Consider the following 16307-nt stretch of genomic DNA (forward strand, 5'->3'; position numbering starts at 1 on the left):
TCTGGCTCTGGGATACACAGGTCCCTCTGCCTGCAAAGCACTTCACTGGACTCCTCGCCCTTTAGGTCCCAGCTCCGTGGCTTCTCAGAGCGCTGACCTAAAGGAGTGCCCCTGCCCTATTTCCTCCTGATCACCACATGTTCCTCCCTTGTTTGTTTTTGAGCTCACTTACTGAGTGATTCTCTCTCCCCTGGGACTGTGAGCCCCTGAGGCACGGGCCATTGTCTTGCTGTCTTGCCTGACTCCTTGCTGCCGCTCCAGCACCCACAGGGCTGACATGCACAGATGCTCAATAAACACTCACCAAGGAACAAAAGATGAAATTCTCCAGACTATTGACTTATTGAATGGGTCTGATGATTCTTTCACAAGGAGAAGCTGCTTGAGGGGGCACTAGGCACCAGGTCAGGGGGCGGCTGTATGGGCTGAGATTGGGGATAGGGGGAGGGCTGCAGGGATTGGGATTGGGGGTGAAGGGGAGGGCTGTGGAGGCTGAGATTGGGGGCAGGGGGAGGGCTGCGTGTACTGGGATTGGGGACAGGAGGAGGGCTGCAGGGACTGGGATTGGGAGCAGGGGGAGGGCTTTGGGGACTGGAATTGGAGGCGGGGAGAGTGCTCCGGGGGCTGGGATTGGGAGCAGGGGGGGCCCTTTGGGGGTTGGGGATGGGCTGCAGGGACTGGGATTGGGGGTCGGGGGAGGGCTGTGGCAGCTGGGGTTGGGGGTGGGAGGGAGGGCTGTGGGGCTGAGATTGGGGGTGGGGGGAGGGCTGCAGGGACTGGGATTGGGGGTGGGGATAGGACAGTGAGGCTGGGATTGGGGGTGGAGGGTTGGCTGTGGGACTGGGATTGGGGGTCGGGGGAGGGCTGTGGACACTGGGATTGGGGGTGGAGGGAGAGATGTAGGGCTGAGATTGGGGGTGGAGGGAGGGCTGTGGGGCTGAGATTGAGGGTGGAGGGAGGGCTGTGAGGCTGGGATTGGGTGTGGGGGGAGGGCTGTGGGGCTGAGACTGGGGGTGGAGGGAGGGCTGTGGGGCTGAGATTGGGGGTGGAGGGAGGGCTGTGAGGCTGGGATTGGGGGTGAGGGGAGGGCTGTGGGGCTGAGATTGGGGATGGAGGGAGGGCTGTGGGGCTGAGATTGGGGGTGGAGGGAGGGCTGTGGGGCTGAGATTGGGGTAGAGGGAGGGCTGTGGGGCTGAGATTGGGGATGGAGGGAGGGCTGTGGGGCTGGGATTGGGGGTGGGGGGAGGGCTGTGAAGCTGGGATTGGGGGTGAGGGGAGGGCTGTGGGGCTGAGATTGGGGGTGGAGGGAAGGCTGTGAGGCTGGGATTGGGGGTGGGTGGAGGGCTGTGGGGCTGGGATTGGGGGTGGGGGGAGGGCTGTGGGGCTGAGATTGGGGGTGGAGGGAAGGCTGTGAGGCTGGGATTGGGGGTGGGTGGAGGGCTGTGGGGCTGGGATTGGGGGTGGGGGGAGGGCTGTGAGGCTGGGATTGGGGGTGGGGGGAGGGCTGTGAGGCTGGGATTGGGGTGGGGGGAGGGCTGTGAGGCTGGGATTGGGGGTGGGGGGAGGGCTGTGGGGCTGAGATTGGGGGTGGGGGGAGGGCTGTGGGGCTGAGATTGGGGGTGGAGGGAGGGCTGTGGACACTGGGATTGGGGGTGGGGTAGAGGGGTTTTGCCATTTCCTCTGACCCTGAGAACTCTCATTCTTAATTCCAGGGATTGCTTTTAGGGCCACAGGGCCTTGACTCTTTCAGTGGCAGGGACTTCCACCCAGGCCCCCAGATTCCCCTAATACAAGCCCCAAGGCCTCTTTCCACTCAGGGTTTCCTGCCCATTCTGCAAGGAGCCTGGGGAGGCTCACTGCCAAATAAGGGAGCTGAGGACATTCTGGAATGCACCAGGATTCTCAGCCTCTATCCCTGCTGTGTGCTTCCTCAGCCCCTGTCTGATGATTTCTTTACTCTGTTGTCCCTGCAGCAGGAGTTCTCCAAACACATCCATCCCCTGGTTTCTGATCCCCTCTTCCAGGAAGCCCTCCATGCTAGCACAGACATGAAACAATGATGTGTGAACCCACGGTTCACTTCAGCACTGTATCCTGCCCCTCACAGGCCAAAATTGGGCTTTCTTTCTTGTCCTCTTCTCTAACAAGGCCTCCTCCCAAGCTTCTTGGTTCACCCCTGTCTCCTCCCCACTAGCAGAGCCATTTCCCATTCAGTTACTAAGATCACAGGATTTGGAATCAGACAGACCTGTGTTTAAATCTCTGCCTTCTTAGTTTGGATTCCCCAGCAGCAGACCCACAGATAAGAATCTGAATGCCAGTGATATATTTACAAGGAACAGGGAAATTGGGCAGAGAGGAAAAGTGGGACAGGGATGAGAAGGGAGAGCCACTAAACCTGATGATCATTGACTCTTTATCCTACAGAGAAACTGCAGAGCACATGCCGCAGGGGGATCCCACTCCAGGGTGAGGGAGCTGGGGTATCTACACACCAACTTCCCTGGCACTTCTAGCCTTCTACGGGTGGAAGTGGGGAAGCCTCCAGGCACAGAGATACAGATACAGATAGATGCCACTGGAGCTTCCTAAAGGTCTGAGAGAGGTGGCCAGGGCACTGACAGTGTCTGCTGTGACTCCTCTGCCAGTGACTAGCTAAGCTATGTGACCTTGGGCAAGTTACTCCAACTCTCTGAGCCTTAATTTCCTCATCTGCAAAGTCTAGGCAACAATCCCAGCTGTAGGGGCTGGGGGTAAGCAAGGCTATGAGATCAGGCATGAAAAGCCCTTAGTACAGAGTGGGATGGAGCGGGGAACACGTGGTGGGCATTCAGCAGGCTCAGCCAAGATCTGACCATTTTAACTTTAATCTTACCTTGGTTCTTCTCTGCTTTGCTTTCTGATCCTGACATTTGTTTTTTGAGCAGTGCCCTAGATTCTGCCTCATGGTGTGCCCCACAGCAAAGTGTTTGAAGTGAATGCATCTAAGCTGCCAAGAGTATCCACAGCTCAAACGACTCCTGTCCACGGTCACCTCCCTGCCTCAGCTCCTTCTAGCCAGGACTGTCCTCCCTCAGGCCAGTGGCTAACCCAGGCCTGGCCTTGAGCTGGGTTTTCCCTGCCTGCCTGGAACTCCAGTCTCTTCCTTCCTTTCTTAGCATCCCACCCCGACTGGGAAAGCTGTGGGGAGAGCTGCGTGCAGGGGCTTGCTACCCTGAGACACCAGACTCAGTTTCCTCATCTGTAACGTGCTTGTGGGAGAATGCAGGGTGCAGTGGGGGGTGGGGGCTGGCCTGACTCATCTCCAGGGATTCTTTCTCCTCTGGCAGCCCACGAATCTGATGTAGGAGGTACCCACAAACAGGCCACTTACGGGCAGGGTATCTCTCATGGCGGCAGTCTAAGTGAAAGTCCTCCTCCTCGCTCCCGTCCCTCTTCTCCATCCTGGAAAGAAAAAAAAAAAAAACCTGGGTAGGAAAGAGAAGGATGAGTGGGCAGAGACCCAGTCTCTGAAAAAGTGCGGTCTTCCCTTCTTTGGAGAACATTTTGCAAAGTAACTTTCCACCTGCCGCCCTGCGAGATTTTGACCACAACCCCGTGAGATGGGCATCATCACTCCCATTCTATTGATGGAGAAACTGAGGCTTTTGGAAGTGATGTGACCAACCCAGTGTCATGTAGCTGATCAATTAGAGGCAGAATAGGGAGGCAAACCCATCATTCTGTCAAAAAGAGGAGCATCAATTATGTGCGAATGGTATATTACAAAAGATGTTTACAGTTTCATTTGTTTTCAGAATTATACATCGAAATGCACAGAAATTATTTCGGCAGAATATACACCAAAAGGTTAATGGTGATTATCCCTACATAATGGATATAAGGAATTAACTCCGGAGGCTTCTTTTTGACTACTTTATTTTCTGATGGAGGGCAACAGGCTTTTATTCACTAAGCAGCACTTTTTTTTCCCCAGAGACAAGGTCTCACTCTGTCGCCCAGGCTGGAGTGCAATAGCACAATCGGAGCTTGCTGCAGCCTCCAACATCCTGGGCTTAAGCAATCCTCCCACCTTACCTTTCCAAGTAGGTGGGACTACAAGTGTGTGTTACCACATCCAGCTAATTTTAAATTTTTCTATAGAGATAGGGTCTTGCTGTGTTGTCCAGGCTGATCTCAAACTCCTGGCTTCAAGGGATCCTCCTGCGTCTGCCTCCCAAAATGCTGGGATTATAGGCATGAGCCACTGTGCTCGACTCTGGGAAGCATTTCTTAACTATATTTAAACACACCTTTTTTGTTCGTTTGTTTGTTTGTTTGTTTTTGACACAGAGTCCCGCTCTGTTGCCCAGGCTGGAGTGCAGTGGCATGGTCTTGGCTCATTGCACCCTCCATCTCCCAGGCTCAAGTGATTCTCCTGCCTCAGTGTCCCAAGTAGCTGGGATTACAGGCATCTGCCACTGCGCCCAGCTAATTTTTGCATTTTTATTAGAGACAGGGTTTCACCATGTTGGCCAGGCTGGTCTCGAACTCCTGACCTCAGGTGATCCACCCACCTCAGCCTCCCAATAAAACACTTTCTAAAGATGCTCTGCATACTATCAAAGCCCCGGTCTCCCAAATTCTGGCACAGTGTTCTTTCCCACCAGCAACTGCAAGAACTTCTCAGTGTGGTTTCTCTCTCCTCCATCATCTCAGGGTTGCAGTGGTCCCAGAGGGAGCAGCCTCTGAGGGGTGGCAGCAAAGGAGAAGCATGGAGCAGAGGCTGCTGAGGACCTGGACAGTGGAGGCAGGCACCTGGCCTCTGACACAGCTCCAAACTTAGACCCTCACACGCGTCCCACTGATGGCTGGGCCTGAGAATGGGTGGGGCCATGTTTCCTCATCACACACATGCATTTGTAACCCAAGTAAATTCCTGAGCTCCACACAGTCCAGTCCAAAGGGGCATCACATTATAGAAACACTATCTAATCCTCTCAAGTAAGAACAACTCCAGACTGGGCGTGGTGGCTCATGTCCATTTTCCTAGCATTTTGGGAGGCCAAGGCAGGAGGATCACTTGAGGCCAGGAGTTCAAGACCAGCCCAGGCAACATAGCAAGATCGTCATCTCTAGAAAACATCAAAAAAGAAGCCAGTGCATGCCGGAGTGGTGGCGTGCACTTCTAGTCCCAGCTACTCAGGAGGCTGAGGCAGGAGGATTGCTTGAGCCCAGGATATCAAGGCTACAGTGAGCCATGACTACACCACTGCACTCCAGTCTGGGCAATATAGCAAGAACCCCATCTCTAGAAGAAATTTAAAAATAAGCCAGCACATGTGGTGTGGTGGTGTGTGCCTCTGGTCTCAGCTACGGTCTGGGCTGAGGTGGGAGGATTGCTTGAGCCCAGGAGATTGAGGTTGCAGTGAACTGTTATTACACCAGTACACTCCAGCCCAAGCAACAAATGAGACCCCGTCTGAGAGAAAAAAAAAAAAAAAAAAAAAGCCCAATCATTATTGTCTCTCCTAAAGCACACAGTAGGTGCTCCAACCCACACAGCTTGACATCTTTCCTCCATCCCTCTCTTTTCTCTCACTTGTCTTGCAACTGTCCCAAAATCTCTCTCACTCTGTCTTTGTCTCATTTTCAACACTTCCCCTAAACTCTCTTCAGTGTCCTTGGTGTGGCATTTTCCCTTTTCCCCACCCTCCCTGTCTTTCCACTGCTATCTCCTCTTCTCTCATGCAAGGAAGGCTCAATCCTTTCCAAAGTAAATGCCCTATCTCTGTTCCCTGACTCTTCCCATCACCTCTTATTCCTAGTTGCACATCCAGGAAGCCTGAGCTGAAGGAGAAGACGGGGAAAGTGAGAGTGACAAGCTAGCAATGCCAAAGTATCCTTAGTAGAAGGGAAAGAGATACTTATATATTGATAATTGCCAATCATTCATTCATTCATTCACTCATTCACCAGGAACTTCCTGAGGACCTTCTCTGTTGGCACCAGATGCTGTGTGGAGGACAGAAATGTCTATTTCATAACCTCTGCCCTCAGAGTTCTTCCAGCCTAGTAGGGAAGACAAGCTTGCACCCTAGTAAGAAAATGGCAGGTGAGGCTGGGTGTGGTGGCTCATGCCTGTAATCCCAGTGTTTGGGAGGCTGCAGCGGGCAGATTGCTTGAGCCCAAGAGTTCGAGACCAGCCTGGGCAACATGGTGAAACTCTGTCTTTACAAATACTAGCTGGGTGTGGTGATGTGTTCCTGTGGTCCCAGCTACCTAGGAAGCTGAGGTGGGAGGATCACTTGAGCCCAGGAGACAGAGGCTATAGTGAGTCATGATCTTATCACCTTACTTCAGCGTAGGTAACAGAGTAATACCCTGTCTCAAAAAGTAAAAAAGGTCAGGCATTGAATAACACTACACAAGGACTGTCTGTACCAAGGGGCTAGGGCTGTACTTCCCAGGGAACATACTCTGAACATTTTCTGCTTATAAATTTTGCCTGTAGCCTGGGTGGCCCTAGGCCAAAGGAATGCGTGTTGATGCCATAGAAAGACAAATTTCAGTTCAACAAAAGAATAATGTCTTTTTTTTTTAAGTCTTTTTTTTTTTTTTTTTGAGATGGAGTCTCACTCTGTTGTCCAGGTTGGAGTATAGTGGTACGATCTCAGCTCATCACAACCTCTTCCTCCTGGGTTCAAGCAATTCTCCTGCCATAGCCTCTCAAGTAGCTGGGATCACAGGCATGTGCCACCACACTCAGCTAATTCTGTATTTGTAGTAGAGACGGGGGTCTCACCATGTTGCGCAGGCTGGTCTCGAACTCCTGACCTCAGGTGATCCACCGACCTTGGCCTCCCAAAGTGCTGGGCTTACAGGCGTGGGCCACCGTGGCCGGCCCAAAAAAGTCTTTTAATAAAAACATCTTGGCTATTTTCCTGATAACACAAGCTTGTTTCAAAAATAAGCAAACAAAAAAACCTCCAACACCATAGAGACAGCAAAAGTCCCCCTATAATCACATCTACATGTAATGGGATCAACATTGTTAGCAGTTTGGTACTTTTTTTTCAGAATTAATACTTTTTCTACACAAATAGACTCAAATTAAACACATTTTTGAACCTGATTTTCTTTTTAACTATCCAGAAAATTTTCATTTGAGTACACCTAGATCTCACTCACCTTTTTTTTTCTTATAGCTATATATAAAAGAATAATTAATATTCAATACCCCCATTGGTAGACATTTAGGTGTTTCCTCATTTTTGTTGACTCTTCCAAATAATGGTGCATGTGGTGAGTTTCCATCAGCAGAGGTGCTTAGGACTAGAGTATCGCCAATCATGAAGTCATAACTGAACTCAAACATTAAATGGGAGGGTGGACCAGATAACAGCCCCGTCCTCACCCCAGAACACCACCTCCCTGGCCACGTCCAGCACCTCTAAGTCAACAGAGGTCAGTCCTATTACAGAAAGGGCTTCCAACATCCTCCTGCTTTTCACAGCCTTGACCTTGAACCAACCCCTCCATCCATCCTCGGCTCCCAATTCTCCTGGTTTCTTTTCGTTGTTAGTGCTATTGAGATGGAGTCTCGTTCTGTTGCCTATGCTGGCATGCAGTGGTGTGATCTTGGCTCACTGCAACTTCCACCTCCTGGGTTCAGGCAATCCTCCTGCCTCAGCCTCCCAAGTAGCTGGAATTACAGGTGTGTGCCACCATGCTTGGCCAATTTTTTAAATATTTTTAGTAGACATGGGTTTTTGCCATGTTGGCCAGGCTGGTCTCAAACTCCTAACCTCAGGTGATCCACTCGCCTCAGCCTCCCACAATGCTGGGATTACAGGCATGAGCCACCATGCCTGGTCTCTCCTGGTTTCTTCTCTGAAGTCTCATCTTCCTCCAGGCCTCAAGCTGGGCACCTCCTTGGCTTCTGCTGGGAACCTCAGCCTTGGGAAGTGGGGCCCTATGAGCAAAGGGGCCGATGTCTAAGGAGATAGTCAGTCCAGCCTGACACAATACCTTCCCTCCCTCATCACCCAAGCCTTGCTGCCCAGAACCCCCCACTCAACAGCTGACATATCCAGTAACACCTGCCAAGGAGAGACCCAGGCCTTGTGCTGGGCTTGGGGGCCAGAGGGACCAGCCAGAGAGACCCCTGCCCTCAAGGATCTCCTGTTGGTTTTACCCATACACAAATAACCGTGGCTTCATGTGCTAAGTTTCAGGCCAGGAGGATACGAAGAAGGTTGGCAGGGCCAATAATTATCTAGTCCAGGGGTTGGTGAACCTTTGCTGTAGAGGCTCGGATAGTAAATACGTGAGGCTTTGCAAGCCATATGCTCACAACTACTCAACTCTGCCCCTGCCGTGAAAGCAGACAAGATAGAAACAAATGGGTGTGGACAGCAGCAGGTGGTGGGCGGGATTCGGCCTGTGTGGATGGCGCGTGAACGCCTGGTCAAGCCCAGTGGTTCTCAGCTTGGCTGCACAGTGAAGCCACCACGGGAGTTTTTAATTACGGGGGGTGGGGAGCAGGGCTGGAATGTACAACCCGGGTTGAAAACCACTGGTGCAGGGACCAGCGGAGGCTTCTCGGGGTGGTACTGTTTGAGCTGCATCATGAAGGCCATAGGACCTGCTCACTTACTTTTTATATTTATTTATTTATTTATTTATTTATTTTTGAGACAGAGCCTCACGCTGTCACCCAGGCTGGAGTGAAGTGGCGAGATCTCAGCTCACTGCAACCTCCGCCTCCTGGATTCAAGCTATTCTTCCACCTCAGACTCCCCAGTAGCTAGGACTACAGGCACGCACCACCACGCCCATGCTGCCCTTTTTGAATTTTTAGTACAGACAGGCTTTCACCATGCTGCCCAGGCTGGTCTCCAACTCCTGACCTCATCTGATCCACCCACCTTGGCCTCCCAGAGTGCTGGGATTACAGGTGTGAGCCAGCGCCCCCGGCCAGCTTTTAATTCTTTTTAACTTGTATTTTAGATTCAGGTACGTGTGCAGGTTTGTTATAGAGGTAAATTGCGTGTCACAGGGGTTTGGTGTACAGATTATTTTGTCACCCAGGTAATGAGCATAGTACCTGATAGATGGCTTTTTGATCCCCTCCCTCCTCCCAGCCTCCACCCTTAAGTAGGCCCTGGTATCTGTTGTTCCCTCTATGTGTCCATGTGTTTTCATCATTTAGCTCTTACCTACATGTGAGAACATGCAGTATTTGGTTTTCTGCCTGTGTTCGTTTGCTAAGGATAATGACCTCCAGCTCCATCCATGTTGCTGCAAAGGACACGATCTCATTCTTTTTTCTGGCTATGTAGTATTCCATGGTGTGTATGTACCACATTTTCTTTATGCAGTCTACCGCTGATGGGCATTTAGGTTGATTTTATGACTTTCCTATTGTGCATAGTGCTGCTGACCTGCTCACATCTAAGAGAGGAAGCTGAGCTCCAAGCCTGGACCTGCCCATCTTTCTATGACGCAGTGTTGTCATTCTGGAAAGAGCTGGTTTCCTTGCACAGACTTGAGACTGTCCACCAGATTCAGCAAGGAAGACACCAGATCTACAGAATCTGCAGGGTCTTGGCCGCCCTCTGGGCCTGGCTAGGGCTTGGCAGTGGTTCTGGGCAAGGGCTGAGTGCCCCCAGTGGCGGGGCTCCCTGGCAGAAAACACAGAGGGGACAAGCATAGGCTTTGGGCACAATGAGACCTTGGGCTGTGGAGTGAGGAGGAATCGTGGTTGAGCTCAGCTCTGCTATTAACAGGCAGCAAGACCCTGGGCAGCTCACTGGGCCACTCTGAATCTCAGTTTTCTCATGTGTGCACTGGGCATAATACCTGTGGTCATTTCACGACAGTAACAACCACTGCCACTGCCTCCCTGGTTGTTGTAAGGACTCAAGCCCAGGACCTGCAGTGGCACGATCATATCTCACTGTGACCTGAACCTTCTGGGCTCAAGCAATCCTCCCACCTCAGCCTCCCAAGTAGCTGGGACTACAGGCACACACCACCACTCCCAGCTAATTCTTTCATATTTTGTAAAAACAGAGTCTCACTCTATTGCCCAGGCTGGTCTCGAACTCCTGGCTTCAAGTGACTCTCCCACCTTGGCCTTACAAAGAGCTGGGGTTACAGGCGTGAGCCACCGTGCCCGGCCCCCTTAATACATTTTCAACTCAGAAAGAAGGATGGGGTTTCTCTCATTCTATGCTTGTAGCCTCAGGGTCTAGCACAGTATATGGCACAAAGTATTGCAAATAATGCAAGAAAATTAGCCAGGCGTGGTGGCGGGCGCCTGTAATCCCAGCTACTCTAGAGGCTGAGGCAGGAGAATCACTTGAACCCGGGAGGCAGAGGTTGCAGTGAGCCGAGATCACGCCATTGCACTCCAGCCTGGGTGACAGAGCGAGAACCCATCTCAAAAAAAAAAAAAAAAAAAAAAAAGGAAGGGAGAGAGGGAAGGAGGAGGGGAGGCAAGGGAAGGAGGAAAAACAGTTTGAAGCTAAGAGCAGCCCACAGGGGAGGTAGCCAAGGGTCATCAGCAATGCTGAGCTCCCTGCTGAAAAAGGAGCAATGTTAAATGTCACTAGGTGACAATTTCCTTTGGTCTGAACTGTAATTTCCTGCAGGAAGCATTATGCATTTTCTGAGGACATGAAGACAGATTTACTTTTTTTTTTTTCTTTTGACAGGGTCTCACTCTGTCACCCAGGCTTGTGTGCAGTGGTACAATCATAGATCACTGCAGCCTCTACCTCCTGGCTTCAAGCGATCCTCCTGCCTCAGCCTCCTAAAGTGCTAGGATTATAGGCCTGCGCCATTGCACCCAGCCAGATTTGCTTTTTAAATTAGATGGTGGTGGTGTAAGAAACATCCACTGATACGGTTTGGATATCTGTCCCCTCTAAATCTCATGCTGAAATGTGATCCCCAATGTTGGAGGTGGGGCCTGGTGGGAAGTATTTTGGTCCCTCATGAAAGGCTTGGTAATAAGTGAGTTCTCATTAGTTCAGGAGAGAGCTGGTTGTTTAAAGGAACCTGGCATCTCCACCTCTCTCTTGTTCCTTCCTTCATTGTGTGATGTACCTACTCCCCCTTCTATCATAAGTAAAAGCTTCCTGAGGCCTCACCAGAAGCTGAGCAGATGCTGGTGCCATGCTTCTTGTAGAGTCTGCAGAAACACAAGCCACGAAAACCTCTCTTCCTTATAAATTGCCCAGCCTCAGGTATTCTTTTATGGCAATGTGAAATGGACTAGCACACCCACAAATCTAAACAAGGTCCTTGAAGGGTTGATGGGGGTGTTTGGTGTGAAACAGTGCTCAGAGCTGGTATCAGGTGGAACCGGGCACCCCAGGCGTGTCACATCTCTCCAGGGGGTGGGGCAGTGGCTCCACTATTCACCAGCCCTGTGCTTGGACAAGTCTTGATTTTCTCATCTGATAAATGGGCACATAATGTACCTATTCTTATGGTTGTTATAAGAATTAAACTAATTCTTAACGTAAACCATGCTGGATAATATAGGCAGATCCAGTCTCTACCAAAAATTTAAAAAAAAAAATTATCCAGGTGCTATGGCACATGCCTGTAGTCCCAGCTACTTGGGAGGCTGAGGTGGGAGGATCACCCAAGTCTGCTGCAATGAGCTATGATTGCACCACTGCACTCCAGCCTGGGTGACACAGCGACACCCTCTCTCAAATAAATAAAACAATAAATAAATGTAAATCTCAAGCTATTTAGAGCAGTACTGGGAACACTGCCTGGTGTTTGCCATTATTATCATCATATTATTATTACTATTGTCACCATCGTCATCCTCACCTCTTTCTGGTCCTGTCACTCTGTGACTGCATGTTCAGCCCCACCTCCCAGTTCCAGAGGCAGAAGATATGAACTACTGTAATGCACTATCCGGTGACCCCTCCCCAAACACACACCCTTTCTTCCATTCCAGCATTTACAGCTGTCGCTGTCATTGCCTCGGGAAAGGGATATTTTCAATAAGCAGAGGAAGGGCTTCAAAGGTATCAAAAACCTCTGAATTCACGGCAGGCAAAACCCACAGGAGGTCACGGCACTGCCCTTTGCCCCAGAAGAGACAGAGTCCCCCAAACTGGGGACAAGGAGTTTCAGAGCAGGAGCTAACTGGGAGTCGATGCTGGTGCCTAGAAAGACGGAAGAGCCCCAGGGAAAGGTGACAGTGACAAAGGTACCTGTTCAGCACCAGCCCTATTTCCCAGATGGGAAAGTTGAAGCAAAGATAGATTCGTAACTTTTGCCCGGTTTCGTGGTAGCCTGGCTGCCCAATAAAAAACAGAGCCCTGTTTCAGTGTCTGTGAACTTCCGTGGGGTAAATACTCCCACCGTGGCTGAACTGAAGGGACCTCTGTGACGTCACTGAATGTGGAGCTGGGAGGAGATTTGCACAATGGGCCTTCGTGAGCAGTCCCGGTAGCTCCAAGCCTGCAGCTGGCTTGTGGCAGGGCTGAGGTCTGAGCTTGGGTTTATGATTCCTGGAGCTGTAGCGAGTTTCCACTGCACTCTGCGGACTCCCAGCAGGCAGAGGATTCCTGATCAGACCCACCTCGGGCAGGCCTGCATTGTGAGGTCCTCATGGAAAGTGGGGCTGGGGGCCCTCCATCACTGGCTCTGCCAGAACTGCTGCAGAAGTGTCGAAGGTGACTGTGCCATCCCACAGTCACTGTTCCCAATAGTCCAACATAGTCTGGGGTCTGAAGGAGGCTGGGCATTTGTTCTTTTTAACAGAAGAGGCAGGCGCAGGCAAGTGATGGAGCTGGGAGGCTCTGAGGACACTGAGGGAGGATTTCAGGGAGGACCAGAACTGACATCTCACTAGGAGGCCACGCTGTACCTGCCAGCCTGATTCTAGGGACGAACGTGGCCACAACAGCCAGGGGAATCATCAAGGAGCCTATCAGGCCCCATCTCTGCTGTGGCAGGGGTGGCTGCCGTGTGCCCTGGGGCCTCCCCAGCCTCCACTGCCCCTGCTCCAGGCTCTCATCCCCCGGCATGTTCTCCACCCCATATGGCTCCATCTGTGCCATCCTCAAAGCCAGCCCCTCTCTCTCTCTGGCCCCAGACCGGCTGTTTCCCAAATATCCAGCCACTGCCTTGTATGAATTAACAGCCTACATGCTGTGCTTCTGCAACCATCTGTGATAAAGGACTAAGACTCCCCCAACCCCCTTAATTTTCTTCTCTTTCTTAGACATGGGGTCTTGCCCTATTGCCCAGCCTGGAGTGCAGTGGAGCAATCATAGCTCACTACGGCCTCCAATTCATGGGCTCAAGTGATCCTCCACCCACCTCGACCTCCTGAGCAGTTGGAATTATAAGTGTGTGCCAACATGCCTGGCTCCCACTTAATTTTCAATCTGTCTTGAACAAATTCTTTTCATAAAAAATAAAAATGAAATGAAAAAAAAATGCATACAAAAGGCAAGCATGGGTGTCCAGCAATGTCAATTTGCTATGAAAGCTTCCATTTATTTCCATGTCTGTCCTTACATCACGAAGGATGTTTGCAAATGGGCAATGGCCCAGGGACCACACTTTGAGTAGCACTGTTCTGCAAGGCCCTTTTTTCTCCTCTGGCCTTGGCTGGCTACGTCCACCTCCTGATCCTATGACTGGGGCTGCACCTGCTCTATCCTCCAGCCCAGTACTTCACAAATTTAAAGGTGCTCCAAGATCACCCGAAAAGTTTGTTCACATAAAGCCTCTGATTGAGCAGGTCTAAGGTGGGATCTGAGATTCTGCATTTTGAGCAGGCTTCCAGGTGAGGTCGATGCTGCTGGGCCCAGGCTTTGGCCAGGTGAGGGGCTCAGCCCAGCCCAAGCCTCCCGTCCTCTCCCCATGGTCCTGGTGGCAAATGGCCATGACCAAAGATCCAGCCACCTCATTCCTGCCTCTGAATCTCCCTCCAGCCGGCAGATATTTAAAAGAAAGCATGAGAGTTCAGGGAGTGAACATTCTTCCAGATGTTCTTTTCAGATGTTCCTCTCACCACCCTCTGATAATTTTTTCACTTCAAGGACCATCTCGTGTTTCCACCTCCCCGTGCATGGGTGCTGGCTGACGATCTGATCACAGGAGCCGCGTGAAGGTTCTGAATCTCCATGGTGCCATCTCCAGTTTCCGGGCACCACGTTCCTCTCAAGAATGAATGGCGATTTCAAAGGACCCCAACACCGAGTGATGGCGTGCAAGGTATTACCGAGAAGTAAACTTCGAGCAGTGAAGACAGATGGATGAGATGGAGCTGTGATTGAACACGTCTCAGAGGCTAAACATCTAAGAAACAGTCGCAGAGGACAAAGAACACATTGATTTTTAAATAAGCCATTCACAATGGAATGAAAAATGGAATTAAAAGGAATTTTGGGCAAATAAATGACTGCAGGTAGTAAATTAAGATTCCATAACATCACGTCAAAAAGGTCGTTGCAAGTTAGGGGGAAATAAATGGGCTTTTAAGAAAGACTCTTTTTTTCTTTTCCCATTTTCTGAGTAAATATCATCATGATATAAAACATTTGGAAAATAACACAGAAGGAGATAAAGCCATGCGCGTGTCAATGCCTTAGCTTGATCTTTATGTGTAATTTACAGTTTTGTCTCCCGTTTCTCCAATATTGGGTTTTAAAAAGGGACCTCAGCCAGGCGCAGTGGCTCACGCCTGTAATCCCAGCACTTTGGGAGGCTGAGGTGGACGGATCACAAGGTCAGGAGTTCAAGACCAGCCTGACCAACATGGTGAAACCCCGTCTCTACAAAAAATACAAAACAAAATTAGCCGGGCATGATGGCGTCTGCCTGTAATCCCAGCTACTAGGGAGGCTGAGGCAGGAGAATCGCTTAAACCTGAGAGGCAGAGGTTGCAGTGCGCTGAGATCACACCACTGCACTCCAGCCTGGTGACGGAATGAGACTCTGTCTCAAAAAAAACAAACAAACAAACAAAAAAAGAGACCTCTAGATATTAATACCTTGAGGTTACTTTGGTTATTTCTAGAATCACATGGGTTAGCAATGATTACTTGGCAATACAAATAATCACCGGAATAGTGGTGGCCCCACCCCAAAACCCCATCCGCATCTTTGGCAACCTCTAAGGAGTCCTTCCACCGATAAAGGCCCCACCGACAGCATGAAACCTCCTGACCGGACTTGTCTCAGAAGTCCCTTGGGGCACCCAGATGACACCGGGAGGGAGAACAGATGTGAGGATATCTGAGGCATGATGCTGCCCAGTTTGGCAGGGGAGACGGTGGGGAAGGTGTCAAGCAGCACTCCAGCAGAGAGAAGAGTGGGTCAGAACTGCAGAGGCCAGAGCAAGGCCAGGCTGGGGAGCCGTGGACAATCAGGGGATGCTGCGTGCAGGGGAAGGGGCCCGGGGTACACGGTGGGACTCTGAAGTTGTGATGAGGAATTGGGTCTTTATCCTGAGAGCCACGGGAAGCCACTCCAGTGTTTTAGGCAAAAAGATGGGGGTCCCGTTACCCTGATGACTTTAGCATATTGAGGAGGCATTCCAGCTTCTGGGGTGGGAGCAGTTTATAGGGGACAAAAGTGGGTGTGCAAAGACCACGAAGAAAGTTGCTGGATTCACCCAGGTAAGTCCTGTTGCAGCCACAGACTAGGACAATGGAAGTGGAGACAGAGAAAAGAGAAGGAGACATAAAGAGAAGGCCCTGGGCTTGTGGTGGTCAGGAGGGTCATGGTTGGTGAAGAAGAAGCAGGGGCGTCCATCGGGACTGCAGGTTTCCAGCTTGCACAAGCAGAGCCACTTATGGAGGGAGAGACGGAAATAAGATTGCATTTGGGGGCGTGAATATCATGAATGAGTCTTGGACATATTGATCTGAGGTGCCTTTGAGAATCCGAGTAGAAACACCAAGGAAGCAACCGCATATGGCATCGGGTGGAGTGGAGTGGATTCTTCTAATATGGGAGCCCTCGGCCCCGTGGCCACGGAGGATGAGGAGCTGTATGTCACAGAAGGGAAGACAGCCCTGTAGGGAACCAGAGACGGCGTCGGTGCACAGGACCAGGAGAAGTGGCTGTGGGAGCCGGGGAGAGAGCGATTTGGGAGGCGGGTGGGTGCCGTGCCAGGCTGCCGAGAGCTGCTTCGTGGAGTGAGGGGGTGGGAGCCAGATTGGAGGGGGCTGGATGGTGAGTGGGAGGTGAGGATGTGGAGACAGGCCCTTCACAAAGCTCCCCCACAGCAAACAGGAGAGAGAGAACAGGAGCCATTGGGGCATGCAGTTGAC

The 16307-nt window shown here is 51.1% G+C and overlaps 1 protein-coding gene across 1 annotated transcript in view; it reads right to left on the bottom strand.

Annotated features, from left to right (window-relative positions):
* GSG1L (GSG1 like) overlaps positions 1-16307 on the bottom strand; it is a 268680-nt gene that overhangs the window by 13798 nt on the left and 238575 nt on the right. The window contains exon 6 of the mRNA XM_007988670.3: positions 3374-3444. Coding sequence (XP_007986861.1) covers positions 3374-3444 — 71 coding nt within the window. The remainder of the gene's footprint in view (positions 1-3373; positions 3445-16307) is intronic.

Source organism: Chlorocebus sabaeus, chromosome 5 (genome assembly GCF_047675955.1).
Source record: "Chlorocebus sabaeus isolate Y175 chromosome 5, mChlSab1.0.hap1, whole genome shotgun sequence".
Lineage (NCBI taxonomy): Eukaryota > Metazoa > Chordata > Mammalia > Primates > Cercopithecidae > Chlorocebus > Chlorocebus sabaeus.